The 24,938-nt window shown below is 32.9% G+C and overlaps 3 protein-coding genes, 1 long non-coding RNA gene and 1 pseudogene across 4 annotated transcripts in view; 1 reads left to right on the top strand and 4 right to left on the bottom strand.

Moving 5' to 3' along the window:
- LOC123894541 (cysteine-rich receptor-like protein kinase 10) overlaps positions 1-1,937 on the bottom strand; it is an 86,888-nt gene extending 84,951 nt beyond the window's left edge. Inside the window, exons 1-2 of the mRNA XM_045944560.1 lie at positions 754-1,937; positions 102-221 (exon numbers count right to left, since the gene is read on the bottom strand). Coding sequence (XP_045800516.1) covers positions 102-221; positions 754-1,732 — 1,099 coding nt within the window. The 5' untranslated portion in view covers positions 1,733-1,937. The remainder of the gene's footprint in view (positions 1-101; positions 222-753) is intronic.
- An 893-nt stretch (positions 1,938-2,830) lies between these two features.
- Positions 2,831-6,524, bottom strand: LOC123895972 (cysteine-rich receptor-like protein kinase 10). The gene is made up of 8 exons (XM_045946435.1): positions 6,505-6,524; positions 6,313-6,440; positions 6,171-6,235; positions 5,955-6,083; positions 4,088-4,298; positions 3,610-3,832; positions 3,373-3,523; positions 2,831-3,166 (listed from the first exon to the last, which is right to left on the bottom strand). The coding sequence occupies exons 1-8, from the start codon at positions 6,522-6,524 to the stop codon at positions 2,858-2,860; spliced, it is 1,236 nt and encodes a 411-aa protein (XP_045802391.1). The 3' UTR covers positions 2,831-2,857.
- Positions 6,525-10,100: 3,576 nt separating this feature from the next.
- On the top strand, positions 10,101-21,783 carry LOC123894546. The gene is made up of 8 exons (XR_006803859.1): positions 10,101-10,444; positions 11,802-12,824; positions 13,192-13,252; positions 14,499-14,558; positions 16,704-16,793; positions 17,688-17,822; positions 19,050-19,141; positions 21,673-21,783. It is a non-coding gene; the product is annotated as an uncharacterized LOC123894546 (long non-coding RNA).
- Positions 13,287-16,897, bottom strand: LOC123894543 (cysteine-rich receptor-like protein kinase 10). The gene is made up of 7 exons (XM_045944564.1): positions 15,977-16,897; positions 15,573-15,695; positions 15,288-15,460; positions 14,823-15,033; positions 14,398-14,635; positions 14,160-14,310; positions 13,287-13,953 (listed from the first exon to the last, which is right to left on the bottom strand). The coding sequence occupies exons 1-7, from the start codon at positions 16,782-16,784 to the stop codon at positions 13,642-13,644; spliced, it is 2,016 nt and encodes a 671-aa protein (XP_045800520.1). The 5' UTR covers positions 16,785-16,897; the 3' UTR covers positions 13,287-13,641.
- On the bottom strand, positions 20,076-24,118 carry LOC123894545 (annotated as a pseudogene).
- Between the last annotated feature and the right edge of the window lie 820 nt (positions 24,119-24,938).

Raw genomic sequence — 24,938 nt, 5'->3', positions numbered from 1 at the left:
CTAGCTCGTAAGTTTGAATAGGCACTTATTGTCATAGGTAATTTAGTGAAATAAATTTAGAGTCTTTCAATTTCAACATGCATGTAACTTGTTATAATTACCTTTACCTAATTCATTCTTTCTCCAGTAGTAGTAGACAAAACTTAGTAGAGCTATGCCCACCAGTACAATTACTAAGCTGATGATCAAGGTTTTTGTATTACTTGCACCTTCTTTCTTGCCTGCAACAATATTGTAGATGAAAATGTTACATATTTTTCTTCTCAATTTATGTCGAATTCGGTTAATATATTTTGCAATTTGTTGAAATTGTGTTTTTACATTTTTGCTTGTTGGTCAAATATTAGAGCTTCCTGCATGACCTCTTGATAATAACAATAAAAAAAAAAGTCCTAAGTTTTAAATAATGTGATTTTAACAGCATTATTTTTAAATATTCTCTGTGTATTGGAAGTTTATCATGAAATAGATTATTTTTTGGAAGATTCAAGAGACAAAGAAGAATGACTTTACCGGGGGGGAGTTTATCGCGATTGCAAAGACCTTAAAAATCTTAATGGAGATCTCTGAGAGACAGAGTTTATAAAGCAAGTCTTCATTGCAATCAGCAAATAAGTCTACAATTATTTTGCATGTGTGACTAAGCCTTTGTAACAAACATTAAGAATTTTGAGGTCTACGCAATCACGATATCTTTCTGCAATTCAAAACCTTGAAAGGATTCCAAATTAACATACCAACCATTTATGTTACCTGGATTTGGCAATGGAGAAAGAGATCCTGTTTGCAGTTGGTAGAACCTATAATTATCAATCTTCATTCCACAACTAGGAGATGCAACTACCCATGTTACTTTTGTTCCACAGCACTGAGGAACTACATCCAACATAGCCCCCAAACACTGTCTGCACCCATCCTTACTAAGCTCTCTATTACACTGCACTAAACCATACCTTTTCTCAGTGTTACTCCAATTGTATTCACCCGTTGCCCAATTGGGATTGTCTTCTGTAGTCACTTTGTCTATCAAACTCGTCATTTCATTCTCTGCTCTCCCAAGTTCTGTTGAATCCTTAACGTTTTCGGATCCGGTTATATTCCATGATGGGGTTACAATTACTTTTCCCGAGGAGTTTTGGTTAGAGTAACCAATGATGCATATATCATACCATATCATTGCCGAGACACTGTTGGGACAACGTTGAGCGATTTCTCTAACAGCAGTATTGATACAAAATTGACAGAAACTTCCTGTGATGTCACCCCTACAATCGTAGAACCCATAAACATTGTCATGATCACTGTTGTTGGTGCCCATGGTGTTGTGATTGGATACTGTGCCTTTGGCAGAATCAGTGTTTATCCATGAAAGGAAGTTGTTAACGTTGGATTGGTATGAAGTGTTGTTGGTTTTTTGTGTTGAGTTCTGGCAAAGAGTGTACCAGTATAATGGTGATTGTGCACTTGATATGGTCATGAAGAGGAAGAGGAAGAGGAGAATGAAGCTAATAAACCTTGCAGTACAAGTCATGTTCTGCTGTAAGGTTTTCATGGTTGTGAGTTTTGTTTTTCCTTTAACATATGTTAGCACAAAGGTTACTGTATTGTGTAGTGATATCCCATGCCGTTGAAAATCCATAGGGACCACAGACTTTTGATTAGTCTTTTCTATTTTATTGTGTGAACCTTTTTCTGCTTCTCTGTATATTAGAAAATTCAGATACGAGGACATATTAGTCAACTACAGATTAATAAACTTTTATTTCTATCAAAGACTGCAAGTTAACCATACAGCCGTCAATATTGAATTAGCCTATGAAGCATGAATATGAAACAGACACCTGACATAACACCAATACATATTTATTTATTATAATTAAATAAAATATGAACATTATTTGTGTGTATGTGTGAATTGAGCAATTTATTTTATTATAAAAAATTCTAGAACAAGATACGATGGTTTTTCATCTTTATTGATGTAATCCTTCATTGATCATCATTGCATTCTCAAATCATTAACTCAAGTATATATGTCTGAGAAGTGTCTAAAGATTTTCCAAGATGCGTCGAAACAAATAAAAATGATATTTTTCTGTACACATGTTCACAAGCTCTTTTCAGCTTATTTTTATAAGCTCTCCAAGATAGCTCATGAGAATTACCTTCGTTCTGAATATACTGATTTGTTTTTCCTTTTTTTATTGTCAGTGTTGTTAGATATGCATCAATTTTAAATTGAACTTGGAGAATATTAAAATAAAGTGTGAATATGCATAATAATCTTTGATTTTTTAAATATCTAATCAAGATTAATAACTCCACCCTTTCTGTTTTATGATATGCCATTTGACATTACAAAAATCAAACCCCACTTCTCATGTTTCTGTATGGTTATTTGTTTTATCTATCTCAGGTCACAAGGCCAACACCATTTCCATGATTTTGAGTGCAGCATAAAGACAAGTAAGGTTTATTGCATTCTTTGCAGATGCCGTGGTTGAACAAGGTGTTGTGTTTGCTGCTTTCTTGTGTTTTCTGTAAGCTTTTGGATAACCTGTTTTTTGAAATTTTAGTTAGATTTCTGTTTTGTAGGTTTTATACTTTGTTTAGCCTTTGGCAATTAATCTTTTAATACTTAGGATACATGATATATTGTTTCTTGGAAAGACTATTAAGATTGAAGGCTGCTGATGATATTGACAGATGACGGATCTGACATAGATTATGGGGTTAGAATAATTTTTTTGGAGTAAATTGTAAAAGATAGAAACGGAAAATAAGAATGACTTCAAATCTATTTCTAAAAGAACTCAAAACATTTCCGAATCTGGCACAAGCTAAACCATAACATCTACTATCTAGGTGAAACAATAGTTATGGTTTCTTTATCAACAGAATTATCCTTAGGATTTTTTGAAGTTCTATCTTCATTCTTGGACATTCTCCCAACTGAAAATGCTGGTTGCGTGGGTTTTGGAAGGTCTACTATGTCACTCCCTAGCATGCGAACAACAGTGGCCATGGTTGGTCGATCCGCTGCATCTTCTTGTACGCACAATAAACCAATGTGTATGCACTTCAAGACTTCACTTTCAATGAACGTCTTTTTGTGGAAAGGATCGATTAATTCTAAACATTTCCCATCACACCAGAGTTTCCATGTCTGCATACATATGTGGATATTTAGAAACTTTGATTTGAAATATTTTGTTAAAAATGTAAAAAATACATTGGTGTCATCATAGCTCTGTGGACATTTGGATCATAAAAGTTTGAAGACTATTTTTCTCTTGGAATATTTGGGTCATTGCACATTTCTTTCTCCATCTAATATCAATTTGTTGATGAGATGTGATAACGAAAACTCACATATAATAGAAGACTTTGCATATGTTCTGAAAGAACGAATTCGCCATTTCTTTTTCCATAAATTATTTCTAATAAAAGAACTCCAAAGCTGAAAACATCAGATTTCACTGAAAATAACCCAGCCATTGCGTATTCTGGAGCCATGTATCCACTGAATAAAATCAATAGAACACTGTCAGTTTTGAATCACGTAAATTTTTCTAATTATTTGTTTAATGAGTTTTCAATAGCTCTTACTAGGTGCCAATAACTCTTTTTGTTTTTGTCAGACATTGGTCTTTTTCAAATGTCCTTGCCAATCCAAAATCAGATATTTTTGGATTCATTTCATTTTTGGCTTTCAGATCTCTATGGATTACTCTAAGTCGAGAATCCTCATGAAGGTAAAGCAGTCCTTTTGCAATTCCATTGATAATGCTTAGTCGTAATTTCCAACATAGATGTTTTTGTTTTTCCTTATCTGTCAAGTAAAGGAACATTGTAGTCATACTATTGTTGATAATAACACCGGATATGATATATTTCAATGTGTTATTCTGGTTATGGTATTGAACAGTGCAAAATGTGCCCAATTATGATTATTCCTTTTGTTGTTTCAATTTTTGTATTTAGTTCCAAACTTGTTTTTTATCAATTAGAAGTAAAGCGGAGCAAGTGAAAGAATACAATCATTAAAGCAAATGGGATGAATAGGGTTTGTCGAAACTAAACATACTGAAAAGGTGAAAGTCAAGGCTTGAATTTGGCATGTACTCATATACTAGTATTTTTTCGTCTCCCTCAATGCAGCAACCCAAGAGTTTCACGAGGTTTCTGTGTTGCAGTTTAGCTATGAATCTTACTTCATTTTTGAACTCCCCTGAACCTTGACCTGATGTTTCTGAAAGCCTTTTGGCAGCAACTTCTGTGCCATCTGGTAAGGTACCCTGATAAAAATGAACAAAAATAGAATCGGAACATTTCAAAGTTATATCGAAAAATTATAAATGCATTTCTTGTCTTCTAGATCCAATTTTATCCGTACCTTGTAAATGCATTTCTTGTCTTCTAGATCCAATTTCTTGTCTTCATATCGAATTTTATAGTAGAGGCTTCAAAGACCCGTTAAATGTTTAAAATTTAATTTTTACTCTTTTTTTGTGTGCAATTAATATGGTTCTAAAAGACAAACATCAATGATTTAAAAGAGCAAACAAACTTAAAAACCAAATTATATACAAAAGTGAACCACCCTATTGTTGGATGGTATGGTCACATCGAATTTTATAGTAGAGTCTTCAAAGACCCGAGACATGTATAAAATTTAATATTTACCATTTTTTTGCGCAATTAATATGGTTCTAAAAGACAAATAGAAATGGCTCAGTGACATCGAATCGAATTTCATAGTAGAGCCTTCAAAGACCCAAGTACTAATAAAAGATATCATGCTCATACCGACCAATAATGTTTGTTTTAATATGCCTCTAATTTATATAAATTGTTGACACAATAAAGTTGCACAAAGTGATTTTATAGGTTCGTTTATCTTTCCTGCAAATCTAGTGCTAGAAGCTATTTGAAGCAATTGATTTTGTAACTTTATGTATTTAGCAAGTTTGTTTGATCATGCTCATAGAGACCAATAGTATTTTTTATAATATGCTAAATCAAACTGAATTATGTAAATGGGCAAGTTTAAATCACATCTTATACTTGCAAAGCAAACATGCTTTTGAAAGAGATCACGCTACCATTCCAAACAAATCATAAGTCATAGCAAAATGTTCTTGAATTGATTCAAAATCCAAAAAAATCACTAATATGCTACCACTCCAAAAAAATCATCACATAGTTCCACACAATTCGAGCAACAGTTCACTAATATGTCTTCTATGATAACACAGGTCACATACATATGTCTACAATTGATTCAAAATCACCATGAACACAAATGATTTTGACAAAAAAGTGAGTCAATTAATTTGCAAAACTTGCTTTTGAATAATAGAGCTATATATATATATATATATATATATATATATATATATATATATATATATATATATATATATATATATATATCATATATCCTATCAAAGAAAGCATCATCATGAATTCTAAAACCAATAAATTCGAAAGAGTAAGGAAATCACTATACAATTTGATAAAACATTCTTCTTGTACATTGCAAACGTATGAAAGAGTACAAAATCCAAGGATGAATCAATTGGAATATTGGAAATATCATTAGAAGAGGATTTCATCCAAATTTCCTTTCTACCTCACCTCTAAATCACTACTTCTAATGTCAGATAAAAACCCTCTTTAACTTCAACTATGCTTCAAGAATTTCCTAATTTTTTCTTCACCTCATAAACATCAATGTGGGAAAGTTTCATCAATTCTTATGCCAGAGCCTTCTCAATAGTATCAATAGAATTCAGAAGCAACTTTTTGGAATAAGAAACTCAGATTCTGCATCTTCTTGAGAATTATTTGTTATGTCAATAAAATCAAAATGCAACAAACATAGTTAGTATCTCAGTATCGGTTACAATGATCTATGCATGCTCCATTTGTAGTCAACAATTTCCATTAACCTGAGTAGATTCAATTAGATCTTCAATAGTAATCTTGGGTGTCTGCAGCAAATCATCAGCCACATTGATGACGGCAGGTCCAGTCATTTGACTAACCAATTGAGTTAACTCCACATTTGCAGCATTCATCTGTTAAAAAAAAATAAATTACACACTTAAGCAAGAAAGCACAAGCAAAGATATACATTAGAATCACCTTTCTATGTAGCTAGCTACTCCAAGAATCTCAGCATTTAAGAACGATTCCGATCCATAGAAAGAATTTGAAATTCCCATGGAACCTAATGGAGCATGAAAAAATAAATTCACTTGATGCAGATCCTAGAAATCAAATTCAAATTATTCAAATTTTCCTTACCAAGAAATTTCTTAAGTTTGCACAACTGAAGTATGATTATCACAGGCAGATATGGGTCATGACTATCGATAAATTGCTGCATTTTCACACCATAATCATCCCATAAAGTACAGCGTATCCTATTCTCTCTATTAACAGAAAAATCAAAACTATTAAAGCTAATCTATTAAAGTGATCGTTTCCTAAGGGAACCCATCTGATTCAACAGTCATACCGCGTTGTCTAGTCCCGACAACTCCTTTTATCTGAAAGTTTTAATCTTTATAATATCTCGCACGTTTTTATGTTCCGAAACAAAAACCATTTAAAACCCGCACTTAAAATCATGGAAATTGCGAATCAACGTTTGATATCACACTAGTCCCTGTGGATACGATATAACAAAAATACTTGCTTTTGTACTTTCATCAAACTCCCCTTTTAATATACATATATTTATTTGACTTGTTATAAAACCCTTTACAATAACACCCTTCATCCTTGACAAAAGACAGGTGTGTATTTTACCATAGTAACTTTTTTGGTGGACAAAAGCATGTGTATTTTACCAAAAATTCTTAGCTTGATTTTGTTTAAAATAATTTTTTTTCCACAAATCCTAACTTTATTTGAAAAAATAGAAAATGCTTTTGAGATTGATTTTTTTGGTTATAGTATTGTGAAGTTTTTGGTCTAAACTTATTTTCATTTAGTTAAATTCCTAATCAATAGAGTATTATTATGATTCAATAGTCAAGCTCAATACTATAATTACTTTGCACACATTAGTTAAACATATTAATAAGGTTTCATCTTAAAATTTATACATTTAATTTTTTTTTTGACACAATACATTTAATATCTTAAAAATACAAAATGTTATCTTTTAAACATTAATTTTATCCTTAATTTCTTTTCTTATTATGCTTAACAAGTATCCCGGTATAATTATGAAGGGATCATACTGATGGGTTGCCCATTAATTAAATATTATATTTCAGTGCAAATTTGCATTGCATCAAGTTTTGCCATAATAACAAAACTCTACTAATAGCTAAGCTCTATTAATTTATTGCCATAATAACAAAAAATAAATATAAAAAATATAGAAAGATAGTATTGCGAAAGATTTAACAAAATAAGATTACCACTTGTTTTGACCAAAAAAAAAAAAAAGTTACCACTGGTACTGGGACATTTTTTTTTAGCAAAATACTATTTTTCTTATATTATTACTTTGTTTACTATGCCTTTCTCTCTTTCTACATTTAATATTTTTTTATTGCATCGAATCCCAATCCTCCTAACAATAAATATTTTTGATAAAATTTCTTTTTTTTTTTTGGTACATTTTTTGATAAAATTTCTAACTACATTGTAACTATTTTTTTTTTTTTTTTAAGAAACCAAAATGATATATATATCTAGCACAAGATAGACGGCCAATGTTTACAAAGAGTCGTAGAAAGAAATACAAATAATCATACAAGGCTCAAACATAACAAAAGACTAGACCACCAACTATGGTAGTTCAAGACTAAAGCCACACTCGTCGTCTTCAACCACCTATAAGAAAATAGTTTGATCTTGTCCAACAACTGATGAGGAGTACTGGTTGAGCCCCTAAACAATCTGTGATTTATTTCCGTCCACACAACCCAAACGCTAACAAGCTAAATGAGTTGCAAAAAAGACCGACGTGCTCTAAATCCACCAGCAGAGAAAGTAAACTGAACAAAATGATCCCGTATAGAAGTAGAACCCGTCGATGAGATATCAATCCAAGTACAAACTAAATCCCAAATAGAACCAAAGATACTGCACGAGATGAATAAGTGATAGGCCGATTCAACCCCGACATCGAGATACACAATGATTAGATGAATAACTGCATTGTAACTATTGTTATGAATAAAGAAAAATCATAAGTTTATTTGCGTAAATAAAAATTCACATAAACAATCAATTTAAAAAATATCTATATACTACCAATCAATCATAATCATCATATTATAATTTGCCAGCAATATACAAATTAATTAAGTAAAAAAAATTAAGTAAAAAAAAAAAGAGTTGATACATATTAAGATTTTTTATATTTTATCTATACTATATATATATAAAGAGGATAACATGAGTTTTGGTGTGAACTTTTCATAATACCAACAATATCCTTGATTTTTTTTTAATAGCAACAAAAATCTTTTATTAACAAACTCACTATAATATAAGACACATCTTTTTTTTACTAACAAAAATATTTTATTGAACATAAGTTAGACACGGTCAGACGCGGAATGCGCCTTCCTGACCCGCTAGTTAAAATAAAAATTATATAATTTGAAATACAAATGAATATGCCTGTTTCCCAGATAGCCCCTTGGTTAAGGAGTCACGGTACTTGGTTCCAGGGACGGATCTAGTGTGGGGGCAGTGGGGTCAGCCGACCCCACTTGCCTATTATATTTTTAGTTAATATTAGTATTATTTATGCAATGTGACCCCATATATTTGGTATTATCATTTTTATATAGTCAATTTATTGCACTATAACAAATATAAAGTTAATAAGACTAATTTATAATACTTATGAGTATCTTAAAAGTATTGACTAATAAACCAAAATAAGTAATTTTGTAAAAGAAAATGTTAAAATTATATAAATAACAATTTATATTTTTTTACGTTATAATTTTGACCCCACTTACTAAAATTCCTGGATCCGTCCCTGCTTAGTTCGAAACTTGACATTAACAAAAAAAAAAAATATAAATGAATATCATAAGACAAAAATTAAATAATTTGTTTTGACAAAACTATGGTTTAGAAATAAATTACAGTACTTTTTTTTTAACGGTCAGAAATAAATTACTACTTATATACTACTCTACTCCATAACATATTATTTTTTTCACTTGACATTATAAATACGACTCCACTCCAAGTAGAACAAAGGCACCCTAACATATTCAGATTTACTGCTGTTGCGATTCACAAAGTTTCACAAAGTTGAACAAATCCAGACCATCCAAATAATCCAATGGATTATCCTAATTTAAAAAATTATTTATTTTAATTTTAATGAAAAAATAACGGGATCCACATGCCCCACACGCTTTCAAACCAAAACCTGTGAAAACAAATCGTCAACCACAATTTCACGGTTGCGATTTCGCACAATGAAGAACTTGTTCGGGTCGATGGCACAACGAGAAGAACGGTTGAGGATGGCGCCGCGGCACCGCGAAGAAGGAACGACGATGGACGAAGCAACAGAATGATGTCAGGAGAAGCGGCTGAGATTTCGCTCCATCAAACGCCGTCAGAACAGATGCGGCTGCCATCAAACGCCGTCGAAGAAGCGCACGAGATTTCGCTCCACCCATCATCTTCCTCCCTCCACAATTGATATATGCTTATTGATTTTACACATCCTCTATTTCACAAATCTCTTTCACAGGATTTATTGTTGTTCATTTTTTTCCTTTGATATCAGGATTTGTTTTTAAGTTAACACAATTTCATTAAGCAAAAGCAGGAACTTCCATGGTGGTTACAAACAGCTGCAGATACATCTGCAAAACCAGAAAAAGATGTTTCATCTACATACTTGTTTTTTATATAATTTATTTTTTATTTTAACAGGTGTATGTGTGAAATTGTACTTTCTTTTAACCCAACACGTGAGTATGTCCATATTTGTATAAAGGCAAAAATCTGGTCCATTGGATTATTTGAATGGTCTAGATTTGTTCAACTTTGTGAAACTTGGTGAAATCCCAACTGCACTAAATCCGAATTCATGATCAGGTTTTTATGGCTTTGTGTTAGGTTTCTTTGTTACCGTTTTCAACTCTGAATTCAATTTCTTTCTAAATTGATCATCGAATCGATTCAACCCTAGTAAGAAACCCACAATCTTTCGTTCGACCCCATTTCTTCTCTGTTAGCGAAACTGATTCGTTCTTCGATTCCTCGAACCCTAAAAAAATTATTTTAAGATTCTGTATCGTTATTTTAGGGTTTCATGTTTCTGAACCCTAAAAAATCTTGATTCGATTTGAAAGAGAAAGGTAGAAATGGAAAAGAATTCTAAGCCCTTGCAACTTGTGATCAACTTGGATTCACTTCACTCTCAATTCAAATTGTAAAGGTTCTAATTTTGTTGCTTTTTCCTTAAATCTACGTTTAATTGTGTGTTGTTGTTGTATACTTATTACTATCCTTGAGTTCCATTCTACCCTTCACAATGATAGTAAGTTGCTATAACTCACATGTAATTGAATTATGTATTTTTGGTTTGTAATGTTGTTTTTATTTTATTTAGGCCCTGTTTTGATAAACAATTTAATTAAGAGTTTATTATGCTATAAACACTTGTCATATTGGTGCTTATGTTTAAACTATTTCTATAACAACACATTCATATGGAATCTGGATGGTATACATGGATGTTTTGATGTTCTAAATGCATTTTGAAATATGAATATTTACTTGATTTATTCGAAATGCAAGTTGAGACTTGATAACGATTTTCTTATTACTGTAAATTTGGAAGATGGTTGTGTGCCTTGGTGCCTTTTATGCAAAATTGAGTATATGTCCTTCGATGTCCTGAAATTAAATATATGTCTCTCGATGTCTCTAAATTGAGTATTGGTTCTTCGATGTCCTAAATTGATAGCCTGAATGGAATTTCAATGTGAATGTTTAGTCATAACTTCAAATGTAAGTGGAGATGACTTGTGGTGCCATAGTGCCTTTGATGCAAAATTGAGTACATGTCCCTTGATGTCCCGAAATTGAGTATCTGTCCCTCGATGTCCCTAAATTGAGTATCTGTCCCTCAACGTCCCTAAATTGATGGCTCGAATGGAATTTCATATGTCAAGAGCTTATTCATAACTTCAACTGTAAGTGGAGAGGACCCGTGGCGCCTTCGATGTGAAATAGTATATATGTCCATTGATGTCTCTAAAATGAATATATGTCCCTCGATTTCCCGAAATTAAATATACGTCTCTCAATATCTCTAAATTGAGTATTGGTTCTTTGGTGTCCCTAAATTGATGGCCTGAATGGAATTTTGTTGTGAATGTTAATTCATAACTTCAAATGTAAGTGGAGATGACTTATGGTTCCATTGATGCGAAATAGTATATATGTCCGTCGATGTCCCTAAATTGAATATATGTCCCTCGATGTCCCTAACTTGAATATGTCCCACGATGTCCCGGAATTGATGGTCTGAATGAATGCAATTTCAATGTGTATGCTTAGTCATAACTTGAAATATAAGTGGAGATGACCCTTGATGCTGTGACTATAAAATGCTTTTTCATAATGGTTTTGTGTCTGTGTGACCTTAGATGCGAAAATTGAATATATGTCCATGTGATTTCTTGTGATTTTTATCACTTCTATATCTTTGTTTTAAAGTTCTATCATTTATCTTTTGGAATTTTTTCAAATTGATTTGACTAAATTTTGTCTTTCGTGAATTAACACAGGTTCTCCAAAATATCATTTGACAGAAATGTTGTTTTGGGTAGTTTTTTGTATGCATTGATTATCCAAGAGTGTGCTAAATTGGTGAATCTTGATTTTTCATGCCTAAGAAGGTTAATATAATTTGGGCCCTAAGAAATTATGTAGTTGCTAAAAGAATTCTAGATAAGTCTTGAGATGCTGTGTTTGGATGAGTTAATGAGATGATTTTTTTACCAAATATGTGGCTTACAATATGAATTCTTTATTTATATGGGATCAGGATGGTGTACATGAAAATTTTGGTCTAAATGCAATTTGAAATATGAATGTTTATTCAAAATGCTAGTCGGTACTTAATAACAATTTTCTTATTATGGTATAGTGTGAAGAGGGTTGTGTGTGTGTCTCTGATGCGAATTTGAGTATATGTCCCTCGATGTCCCTAAATTGATTATATGTCCCTCAATGTTCCTCAATTGATGGTCTGAATGGAACTTCAATGTGAAAGTTATTCTTTACTTCAAATGTATGTGGAAATGACACTTCAGGTCTGAAGCGGGCAGAACCTGTAACTGCTTCAGGTCTTATATGGGCTGGTGCTTTGCAGAATGCTACCGGGGCTGAGCCTGGTGCGTCGTGGACAAATTCTGCTGTTGTTAATTGGAAAAGGCCAACTCTGGGATGATTCAAATGTAATATTGATGCATCCTTTTTGTCGAATTTAAATAGAGTTGGCATTAGAATATGAATCCGTGATGAATTTGGTCAATTTGTGCTTTCATAGACAACCTGGATTGCCTTCAACTCTGATACGGGCTTGTGCTTTGCCGAATGCTACTGCAGCGCGGACAGATTTTCTGCTGTTGTTAATTGGAAAAGACCAACTCTGGGATGGTTCAAATGTAATATTGATGCATCATTTTCGTCGAGTTTAAATAGAGTTGGCATTAGAATATGAATCTGTGATGAACTTGGTCAATTTGTGCTTTCAAAGACAGACTGGATTGCCCTTTATTGTGGAGTGGATGTTGGTGAAGCTCTTGGTGAGTATATGTCCCTAGATGTCTCATTTTTGTTTTTGTTTTTGAAAAGGTGTATGCCTCTCATATTATTTTCTTTATCATTGGAACTTTTAATTAAATTAATCTCATTATTGCTAATATCTTCAAATTCTCTTCATTCTAATTTTGATTATGAATTCAGATTGCTGTAAATAAACCTTCTGGTTATTTTGAATATTTCTGAAATTGTTAAGTGTTTCTTTCAATTACATCCCAGAATGTAGAAATTGCTACATTGTGTTTTATATCACTAGTAAGCATTAAATAGCCAGATTTTGTTTTAAGGGATTTTGATCATTGTTGGATCAGTGTTTTATATCACAGTGCCACTACTGTTTACATGTTTCAGGGTACTGCATAAAGAGAAGCATGTTTTATTGCAATCTTGGCAGATGTCGCCGTTGAACAAGGTACTGCGTTTGCTACTTTCATGTCTGTTTTTGTAAGTTTTATTCCTTGTGTTTAGCCTTATGGCGTTTGGCAATTAATCTTTAAATACCACATAGGATACTTGCAACTGCCAGGTGGTTTTGATTTATATGATTTGATTAATTATATTTATTCATAGGGTACTTCCGATCGCATTTTTGTGTCAATAATCATATTTCCGAGAATTCTAACGTTGGTAGCATACTACATTAAAAAAACATGTTTATAACTATATTTAAAAAATGACATTTGTGTTATAGCATAATATATTCACAAACTAATAACATGTTAGATATATTTTCAGCTCAACCGAGAATTGAACAATATTTTCAAATCTGCTGCAAAGTAAACCATAAATATTAAGTATTAACTATCTAGGTGAGACAATAGTTAGTGTTACTTCATCAACAGAATAATTATCCTTCAAATTTTTTGAAGTTTGATCTTCATTCTTGGACATTCTCCCAACTGAAAACGCTGGTTGATTGGGTTTTGGAAGGGATACTGTGTCACTTCCTAGCATACGAACAACAGTGGACATGGTTGGTCGATCCGCTGCTTCTTCTTGTACACACAATAAACCAATGTGTATACACTTCAAAACTTCACTTTCAATGTACGTTTTTTTGTGGAATGGATCAATTAATTCTAAACTTTTTCCTTCGCACCACAGTTTCCAAATCTGCATACAAAATATATGGATATATTTAAGACATTTGAGATAGTGTAGGTTCATAATATGCTATTAGAGCCCCTACGACCAAATGGTCTGAAATTTCAGACTTGCTACCAATGTATTTTTCTAAATAAGAACAATTGATATTAAGACCTGGGTACCAAGGTTTGTTTTTAAAGGCAATGTTAGAGATGAAGGTAAGGAAAACTCACATATAATAGAAGACTTTGCATATGTTCTGAAAGAAAGAATTCGCCATTTCTTTTTCCATAAATTATTTCTAATAAAAGAACTCCAAAGCTAAAAACGTCTGATTTCACTGAAAAAAACCCAGCCATAGCATATTCTGGAGCCATGTATCCACTATAAAATCAATAGAACACTGTCAGTTGTGAATTATTTAAAATCTTATAATATTTGTTGTAAATTATAATTGCCAATAACACTTACTAGGTGCCAATAACTCGTTTTGTTTTTGTCTGACATTGGTCCTTTTCAAATGTCCTTGCCAATCCAAAATCTGATATTTTTGGATTCTTTTCATCATCCAGAAGAACATTGCTGGCTTTCAGATCTCTATGGATTATTCGAAGTGGAGAATCCTCATGAAGGTAAAGCAGTCCTTTTGCAATTCCATTGATAATGCTTAGTCGTAATTTCCAATCCAGTTGCTTATGCTTTTCCTTATCTGCCAAGCAAAGGAACATTGAATTCATATTATTGAAAATAACAACACCAATGGAGATTATGATTAACTTTTTTTCTTCATAGTTGTTTTACATGAAAAATCACTCAATAGATCTTGTAAAAAATCATTCAATGAAAGAAATGTTGTCCTCAAAGCAAATGTTATGAATAAGCTTGTCAAAACGTACCGAAAAGGTGAGAGTCAAGGCTTGAATTTGGCATGTATTCATATACAAGTATTTTTTCATTTCCATCAATGCAGCAACCCAAGAGTCTCACAAGGTTTCTGTGTTGCAGTTTAGCTATGAATATTACTTCATTTTTGAACTCCTCTGAACCTTGACCTGATGTTTCTGAAAGCCTTTTCACAGCAACTTCTGTGCCGTCTGGTAATGTACCCTGATAAAAAGATGAAAATGAAATAAAATATAATAGGACTATGTCAAAGTTATAGACCAAAACTATACACTATGAAGCACGGATACAGATACGGACATTGACACATCGACACCAATAGTAATTTGGGAAAATGACATAATTCGATGTAAATCATAAGTGTCGGTGTCGTGTCGAACACCGGGCATTCTGAGGAATGTTCGTGCTTCACATACTATAAATGCATTTATTGACCTTTGGATCCAATTTATGTATACCTTGTAAACAGGGCCAAATCCACCTTCTCCTAATTTAGATAACTCCGAAAAGTTATCCGTGATCTGTTCAATTACAGTTAAAGGGATTGTAGGAAGGTCTCCATTGAGTGCATCCTCTCCTTGAGCATGATCACGGAAAGATATAGGAGTAGCAGTCCTCAACAGTAATCCACCTAGAAAGGAAGCTAGTAGTAAGTTTGAATATAGACTTATTGTCATAGGCAATTTTGTGAAATGAATTTAGAAAATTTAAATTTTGACAGGCATGTAACTTGTTATAATTACCTTTACTGAATCCATTCTTTCTCCAGTAGTAGCAGACACAACACATTAGTAGAGCTACTGCCACCAGTACACATACCAAGATGATGATCAAGGTTTTTTTGTTACCTGAATCTTCCTGTTTGTCTGCAAAAGTAACATGGATTAAAATAATATCTTGCTTATTTGATGAATAACTTATTTGATGATTGCACTGAAGACTTATTAATAAGTTCAGGAAGTTTATCGCGGTTGCAGATACCTTAAAAATCATTGAGATCTCTGAGAGACAGAATTTATAAAGCAAGTCTTCATTGCAATCATCAAATAAGTCTCAATCATTTTTGAGGTCAACGCAATCACGAAATCATTCTGCAATTCAGAACCTTGAAAAGATACCAAACTAACAAGCCAACCATTTATTTTACCTGGATTTGGAATAGGAGAAGGAGATTCTGTTTGCTGTTGGTAGAAATTATAATCATCAATCTTCATTCCGCAACTAGGACACACAACTACCCATCCTACCTTCGTTCCACAGCATCGAGGAACTCTATCCAACATAGCCTCTAAACACTGTCTGCACCCGTCCTTACTAAGCAATCTATTACACTGCACCAAACCATACCTTTTCTCGGTGTGGCTCCAATAGAACTCACCCGCTGCCCAATTGGCAGTGGCTGATATACTCATTTTTCCTATCAAACTCGTCATGATATTCTCTACTTTTGCAAGTTCTGTGGAGTCCTTAGTGAGTTTGGATCCGGTTACATTCCATGAGGGTTCTACAATAACTTTTCCTATGGAATTCTCGCTAGAATAACCTATGATGCATAAATCATACCATATCATAGCCGAGTCACCATTAGGACAACGTTGAGCGATTTGTCCAACAGCAGTGTTGATACAGAATTGGCAGAAACTTCCAGTGATGCCAACCCTACATTCGTAGAACCCATAAACATTGTCGTGATCACTGTTGTTCTTGCTGCCTATGGTGTTGTTATTAGATAATGTGCCTGTGACAGAATCAGTGATTATCCATGCAAGGAAGTTGTTAACGTTGGATTTGTATGAAGTGTTGTTTGTTTTTTCTGTTAGGTTCTGACAAATACCATGCATGTAAAATGGTGATTTTGATTGTGCACTTGATAGGGTCATGAAGAGGAAAAATATGAGGAGAATGAAGCTAATGAACCTTGTAGTACATGTTATGCTGTGTTGTAACGTTTTCATGGTTGTGAGGTATTTTTTTTCCTTCAATATTTCCAAAGAATTTTAGGAGACATGTTAGCACATAGAGTTCTGTGTATTGTGTAGTGATATCCTATGCTGTTGAAAATCCCTTGGCACCAGAAACTTTTGATTAGTCTTTTTCTTTTATTTTATTGTGTGAATGTGAAATATTTTTCAACTAACTTTGGATATTTAATTCCTTACTTATGTAGAAAATTCAGTCATGAGGATATGTTAGCCAACTGCATATTAATAAATTATTTCTATCAAAGACTTGGTTGATCAAAGAACGGTCAATGTTGAATTAGCCTATGCACATGTTAGCATTTTTTCTGGATGCTTTTTAATCTTAAAAAATAAATAAATAAAGGATTAGACAAGACAAATTAGGGGTCATAAACTTGCCAAAAATTGAAATTTGTCTCTCCAGTTTAATTTCACATTTTAAGTTTATTTAGTCATTAATGTATCAGATTTAGTGGACCAGATACATTGATAAATGAATGAACTTAAAAAGTAAAAATTTGAGTTGTGGTTTCTTTTAGGATTAATATTTTGGAAAAATTCGAGTTCGATTTTTTGATGAGAAGTGGGAACTATTATTGTCCATTAACCCCCTAACTACTGGATTAATATAAAAAAAAAAAAAATCGGAGGAAGTAATATTTTATCCAACAAATATAATAAAAAACAATTTAACCAGGCTCTTTATTTTATTTATTATTTATTATTTTTAACCAGAATTAGCGTGTTGCGTTTGAAATAAGCAAAATGCACAGATTTCGTGTCAAACTTCTTCTTCTCCTTGTGACTCACCGTGGTAAATAAATCACTAACTAACTTTGGGAATTATAACCATTCACTTTAACTCATTACTTTTAAACTACGATCCAATTTGTGCAGTTTCTTCTAATGAAAAAGTCTTGTTCTGAAAACGATGCCGTTTATCTTGACAATGGAAATTCCTTACAACGGAGGTTCTCTGCATCACAAAGTCCAGCTTTATCATTCAAGTGTATGAATGAAAATTATGACATTGTAAGTGTTAATTCCTATAATTACCATCATTATATTTATTTATATCTATAACATTTTTTGTCCGATGTTTGGATTGACTTATTTGAACATATATTGAAATGCACTTGTAGGACTATTTATCTTTTGTTTCAGAAATAGCATATACATAAGCACTTATCAGGATAAGCCTTTATTTGTATAATCTTCAAATTAAGTTGTTTATCAAACATAGCCTTACATTCAATTGGAACTTTTGAATCAATCTCATTACTTTGGAATGCTATTGACAAAATTTGCATCATATTTGATGTTACTCAAATAATATTTACTTTGTTGCAAGTATTGGGAAATGATGATGGTTTAAATTTTTTTAATTGTGATGTTTACTACTATGAATTCAGATTGCTCTAAATAAACCTAATGGCTGCATAGAACAGTAACATAGTTTCAATGACTAACAATAAGAATTACCTTTGAAGCACCCCAAATGCGTCACCCTGTTCCTGTACATAGCCTAGAGAGAGAAAATGCAATAGTGTATAGGGTTAAATAGTGTTTACCCCCTTAATGTTAGTGAATTTCGGTTTACTCCCTGTAGTATTTTTTTTGCGATTCCAACCCTGTAATGTGAAGATTCCGTCCTTTTAGTCCCTCACGGAACATGCTGGCTTATGATTGTTGTTTGGGTTAAATAGTGTTTCAAAAAAATAGGATAGAGGACTAATTGGCCAATCTTGCTTGGATTTTGATATGCGTGACGGTATTGCGTTATTAGTGACCACAGTAGCGTATTGGATTCGGACACTCAGAATTGTATTGCACAATAAAACAAATGATTCCTTTTATCTCCTCTGCACTTCTGCTGCAAATTAGTTAATTTAGTTAGTCTATCGGGTTTCACTTTATGTTATGAAATTTTGGGTACATGGGAACAGTGCTAACAAATTCTTCTTCCGCACAAACATTAACCTCACTGAATGTTTCAATTAGCTTGATTCGATAGATATTGATTTTTTTCCTTTTTTTATATGTTATTGTTGTTAGATATGTATCAATTTTAAATTGAACTAGAAGATTATTAAACAAAAGTGTGAATATGCATATTAATGTTTTATGATAGGTCAATTAACTTTATTGAAATCAAATCCTACTTCTCATGTTTCTGTGTAATTTTAGCTTTGAATGTGTGATGTTTGCATGCATAGATCTTGCGAAATGTTATCTGGTTATTTTCTTTATCTATCTCAGGTCACAAGGCCAGTTCGTTTCCATATTTCGGGGTACTGCATAAAGAGAAGCATGTTTTATTGCATTCTTGACAAATGTTGTGGTTGAACAAGGTGATTTGTTTGCTACTTTCTTCTGTGTTTAGCCTTTTATCCTTTTGCAATTAATCTTTTAATGCTTAGGAGTTAGGAAACTTGGAACTGTCATTTGGTTTTGATTTTTAGCATCTGAATAATTATTCTCTGTTGGTGATCACATTTTTGTGTCTGACCACTCTCTCCCCTCAACTCCGAAAAACAGTGTTTGTTTTGTTTCCTTATTTCTTGTTTCAATTTTAGTTGACGGGTTATAATACACCTATCAAACAAGAGAAATGAGATTATTTCAAAACTGTATTTGTTATTAACTTATTATGTTTGTTTACTCGTTGTTTGGAAGGACTGTGAAGATTAGAGAATGTTGATATTGATAGATTTGACATAGATTATGTGGTAGAATGTTTTTTTTGGAGTACATTATAAAAAATAGGTACCAAAAATTACTTGTTAAAAACGTATCCTACAACTTATGTATACATGAAGTGAATTGATTTACTTCTTTATGTGTTACATGTTACTTCCATAGGATTTTAGTGACTTCTGATTCTTCTTAACATTAAACAAAATACAAATGAAAGAATAATTAAAGGATACAAACATGCGACATTTGTGTTAAAGCATAATACATCCTCAAATTAATAACGTATCAGACATATTACCAGCTCAACCGAGACTTAAACTAAAGGTCTATCACCCTTCAAGTAAATTTAGGGTAGCTTCTCGACAACTTTAAAATGGTTATTTACTTTTTTAAAATAAAAAGATAATTGGGGAAGGGGGAATTATTACTAATTAAAGCTGTATTAATGTGTTAGATATGGGCCTTAATTAGGATAACAATAATAATGGGCCATGTTAGTTATTATTGTTAGGCAGTTTATATAGAAAATAAATGTCATGAAACTGTACTTAGATAAGAAAAGGCAGTTTTTATAGAAAATAACTGTCATATAAGCGTTCATATAAATAGAAGGGAAGATTGGGAAAGAGGATATCTGTTAAATATGCTTGGATCTCATCCTCAAAAGCTAGCTCAAAGGGTGAGGTTGCCCTCACATATTTATACACTTCACATCCCGAGAACCTAAGCAATGTGGGACTTCAAAGAAACTCCGACAACACAAACAAACAACATATTCAACACCCACCCTCACGCATAGCGTGGTCCTGGATCAGATGCCCACATTACAGTCCTTAACCCGACTCTGATACCTTGTCACGAATATCGAGGCCTAACTCATCCTTACAAAACCGGCTTGTAAGGTGAGGATTGCCTCCTCTTTATAAACTCTTCTCAAGAATCCTATCTATCCGATGTGTGACTAAATTCCACCGAGTGTTGGCCGCTAACAATATCTTGGGATTTGACTGGAAAGGGGCCATTTTGGCATTGGGGAGGTGCAGACCCTCGAAGATATGTGGTATCATTTTAATCAAAGGGATTTTCCCTATTTCCTTATTCTATATTAGTTGGTTTCTATCATAATGATCATTTTACAATAGTCTCATGAGATATGAACTCCGTCCCTTAATGTTACAAGGTCAAACTCTTACCATTGGGCTACAGCTAATTGACCTTTAAAACAAGTGTTTTCTTTTCTGACTTCAAATATTTTTCTAAAAGAACTCAACAATATCAACTATCTAGGTGAAACAATAGTTAGGGTTACTATATCAACAGAATTGTCCTTAGAATTTTTTGAAGTTTGATCTTCCTCCTTTAACATTCTCCCAATTGAAAATGCTGGTTGTGTGGGTTTTTGAAGGGCTACTGTGTCACTACCTAGCAAGTGAACAACATTGGACATAGTTGGTCGATCTGCTGCATCTTCTTGTACACACAATAAACCAATGTGTATACACTTCAATACTTCACTTTCAATATATGTATTTTTGTGGAACGGATCAATTAGTTCTAAACTTTTTCCTTCACACCAAAGTTTCCAAGTCTGCATACAAATATGGATATTTAGAAACTTGATTTGAAACTTTTTGTCAGAAAATTAAAAAATACATTAGTGTAGTCACAAGCTCTTTGGAGAGTTGGCTCATAATATGCTATTAGAATTTAGACCAAGTGTCGTCACAGATCTTAAATTTCAGACTTGCTACTCATGTATATAACTAAACAGCCTCTAATTTAAAGGTAAGGTTAGTGATTTCATAGAAATGTAAAACTATTTTGCTCTTTGAATAATTGGGTCATTAGTCATTACACATTTCTTTCTCCGTCTGATATTAATTTGTTGATTAGATGTGTTATAAGGAAAACTCACATATAGTAGAAGACTTTGCATGTGTTCTGAAAGAACGAATTCACCATTTCTTCTTCCATAAATTATTTCTAATATAAGAACTCCAAAGCTGAAAACATCGGATTTCACTGAAAATAACCCAGCCATAGCGTATTCTGGAGCCATGTATCCGCTGTATAAAATCAATAGAACACTGTCAGATGTGAAGCATGTAAAACTTTCCAATATATGTTTTAGAAGAGTTTCCAATAACCCATACTAGGTGCCAATTACTCTTTTTGTTTTTGTCAGACATTGGTCTTTTTCAAATGTCCTTGCCAATCCGAAATCTGATATCTTTGGATTCATTTCATCATCGAGAAGGACATTACTGGCTTTCAGATCTCTATGGATTACTCTAAGTCGAGAATCCTCATGAAGGTAAAGCAGTCCTCTTGCAATTCCATTGATAATGCTTAGTCGTAATTTCCAGTCTAGATGCTTATGTTTTTCCTTATCTGGTAAAGTACCCTGATATAAAGAGGAAAATGATAAAATAGGATAGGACGATGGCAATCTTATAAAAGAATACTGTAAATGCCTTGAACACTTTTGGATCCAATTTATTCATACCTTGTAAACAGGGCCAAATCCACCTTCTCCCAATTTAGATGACTCTGAAAAGTTATCCGTGGCCTGTTGAATTGTAGTTAACGGGATTGTAGGAATGTCTCCTTTCATTGAATCTTCTCTCTGAACATGATCATGAAAAGACACAGGAGTGACCTTCAACCGCAAAAGACCTAGCTCGTAAGTTTGAATAGGCACTTATTGTCATAGGTAATTTAGTGAAATAAATTTAGAGTCTTTCAATTTCAACATGTATGTAACTTGTTATAATTACCTTTACCTAATTCATTCTTTCTCCAGTAGTAGTAGACAAAACTTAGTAGAGCTATGCCCACCAGTACAATTACTAAGCTGATGATCAAGGTTTTTGTATTACGTGCACCTTCTTTCTTGCCTGCAACAATATTGTAGATGAAAATGTTACATATTTTTCTTCTCAATTTATGTCGAATTCGGTTAATATATTTTGCAATTTGTTGAAATTGTGTTTTTACATTTTTGCTTGTTGGTCAAATATTAGAGCTTCCTGCATGACCTCTTGATAATAACAATAAAAAAAAAAGTCCTAAGTTTTAAATAATGTGATTTTAACAGCATTATTTTTAAATATTCTCTGTGTATTGGAAGTTTATCATGAAATAGATTATTTTTTGGAAGATTCAAGAGACAAAGAAGAATGACTTTACCGGGGGGAGTTTATCGCGATTGCAAAGACCTTAAAAATCTTAATGGAGATCTCTGAGAGACAGAGTTTATAAAGCAAGTCTTCATTGCAATCAGCAAATAAGTCTACAATTATTTTGCATGTGTGACTAAGCCTTTGTAACAAACATTAAGAATTTTGAGGTCTACGCAATCACGATATCTTTCTGCAATTCAAAACCTTGAAAGGATTCCAAATTAACATACCAACCATTTATGTTACCTGGATTTGGCAATGGAGAAAGAGATCCTGTTTGCAGTTGGTAGAACCTATAATTATCAATCTTCATTCCACAACTAGGAGATGCAACTACCCATGTTACTTTTGTTCCACAGCACTGAGGAACTACATCCAACATAGCCCCCAAACACTGTCTGCACCCATCCTTACTAAGCTCTCTATTACACTGCACTAAACCATACCTTTTCTCAGTGTTACTCCAATTGTATTCACCCGTTGCCCAATTGGGATTGTCTTCTGTAGTCACTTTGTCTATCAAACTCGTCATTTCATTCTCTGCTCTCCCAAGTTCTGTTGAATCCTTAACGTTTTCGGATCCGGTTATATTCCATGATGGGGTTACAATTACTTTTCCCGAGGAGTTTTGGTTAGAGTAACCAATGATGCATATATCATACCATATCATTGCCGAGACACTGTTGGGACAACGTTGAGCGATTTCTCTAACAGCAGTATTGATACAAAATTGACAGAAACTTCCTGTGATGTCACCCCTACAATCGTAGAACCCATAAACATTGTCATGATCACTGTTGTTGGTGCCCATGGTGTTGTGATTGGATACTGTGCCTTTGGCAGAATCATTGTTTATCCATGAAAGGAAGTTGTTAACGTTGGATTGGTATGAAGTGTTGTTGGTTTTTTGTGTTGAGTTCTGGCAAAGAGTGTACCAGTATAATGGTGATTGTGCACTTGATATGGTCATGAAGAGGAAGAGGAAGAGGAAGAGGAAGAGGAGAATGAAGCTAATAAACCTTGCAGTACAAGTCATGTTCTGCTGTAAGGTTTTCATGGTTGTGAGTTTTGTTTTTCCTTTAACATATGTTAGCACAAAGGTTACTGTATTGTGTAGTGATATCCCATGCCGTTGAAAATCCATAGGGACCACAGACTTTTGATTAGTCTTTTCTATTTTATTGTGTGAACCTTTTTCTGCTTCTCTGTATATTAGAAAATTCAGATACGAGGACATATTAGTCAACTACAGATTAATAAACTTTTATTTCTATCAAAGACTGCAAGTTAACCATACAGCCGTCAATATTGAATTAGCCTATGAAGCATGAATATGAAACAGACACCTGACATAACACCAATACATATTTATTTATTATAATTAAATAAAATATGAACATTATTTGTGTGTATGTGTGAATTGAGCAATTTATTTTATTATAAAAAATTCTAGAACAAGATACGATGGTTTTTCATCTTTATTGATGTAATCCTTCATTGATCATCATTGCATTCTCAAATCATTAACTCAAGTATATATGTCTGAGAAGTGTCTAAAGATTTTCCAAGATGCGTCGAAACAAATAAAAATGATATTTTTCTGTACACATGTTCACAAGCTCTTTTCAGCTTATTTTTATAAGCTCTCCAAGATAGCTCATGAGAATTACCTTCGTTCTGAATATACTGATTTGTTTTTCCTTTTTTTATTGTCAGTGTTGTTAGATATGCATCAATTTTAAATTGAACTTGGAGAATATTAAAATAAAGTGTGAATATGCATAATAATCTTTGATTTTTTAAATATCTAATCAAGATTAATAACTCCACCCTTTCTGTTTTATGATATGCCATTTGACATTACAAAAATCAAACCCCACTTCTCATGTTTCTGTATGGTTATTTGTTTTATCTATCTCAGGTCACAAGGCCAACACCATTTCCATGATTTTGAGTGCAGCATAAAGACAAGTAAGGTTTATTGCATTCTTTGCAGATGCCGTGGTTGAACAAGGTGTTGTGTTTGCTGCTTTCTTGTGTGTTTTCTGTAAGCTTTTGGATAACCTGTTTTTTGAAATTTTAGTTAGATTTCTGTTTTGTAGGTTTTATACTTTGTTTAGCCTTTGGCAATTAATCTTTTAATACTTAGGATACATGATATATTGTTTCTTGGAAAGACTATTAAGATTGAAGGCTGCTGATGATATTGACAGATGACGGATCTGACATAGATTATGGGGTTAGAATAATTTTTTTGGAGTAAATTGTA

This window comes from Trifolium pratense, linkage group LG7, assembly GCF_020283565.1.
Source record: "Trifolium pratense cultivar HEN17-A07 linkage group LG7, ARS_RC_1.1, whole genome shotgun sequence".
NCBI classification, from domain to species: domain Eukaryota; kingdom Viridiplantae; phylum Streptophyta; class Magnoliopsida; order Fabales; family Fabaceae; genus Trifolium; species Trifolium pratense.
Note: the sequence above shows the minus strand (reverse complement) of the source record. Positions and strands in the feature narration are given on the sequence as shown.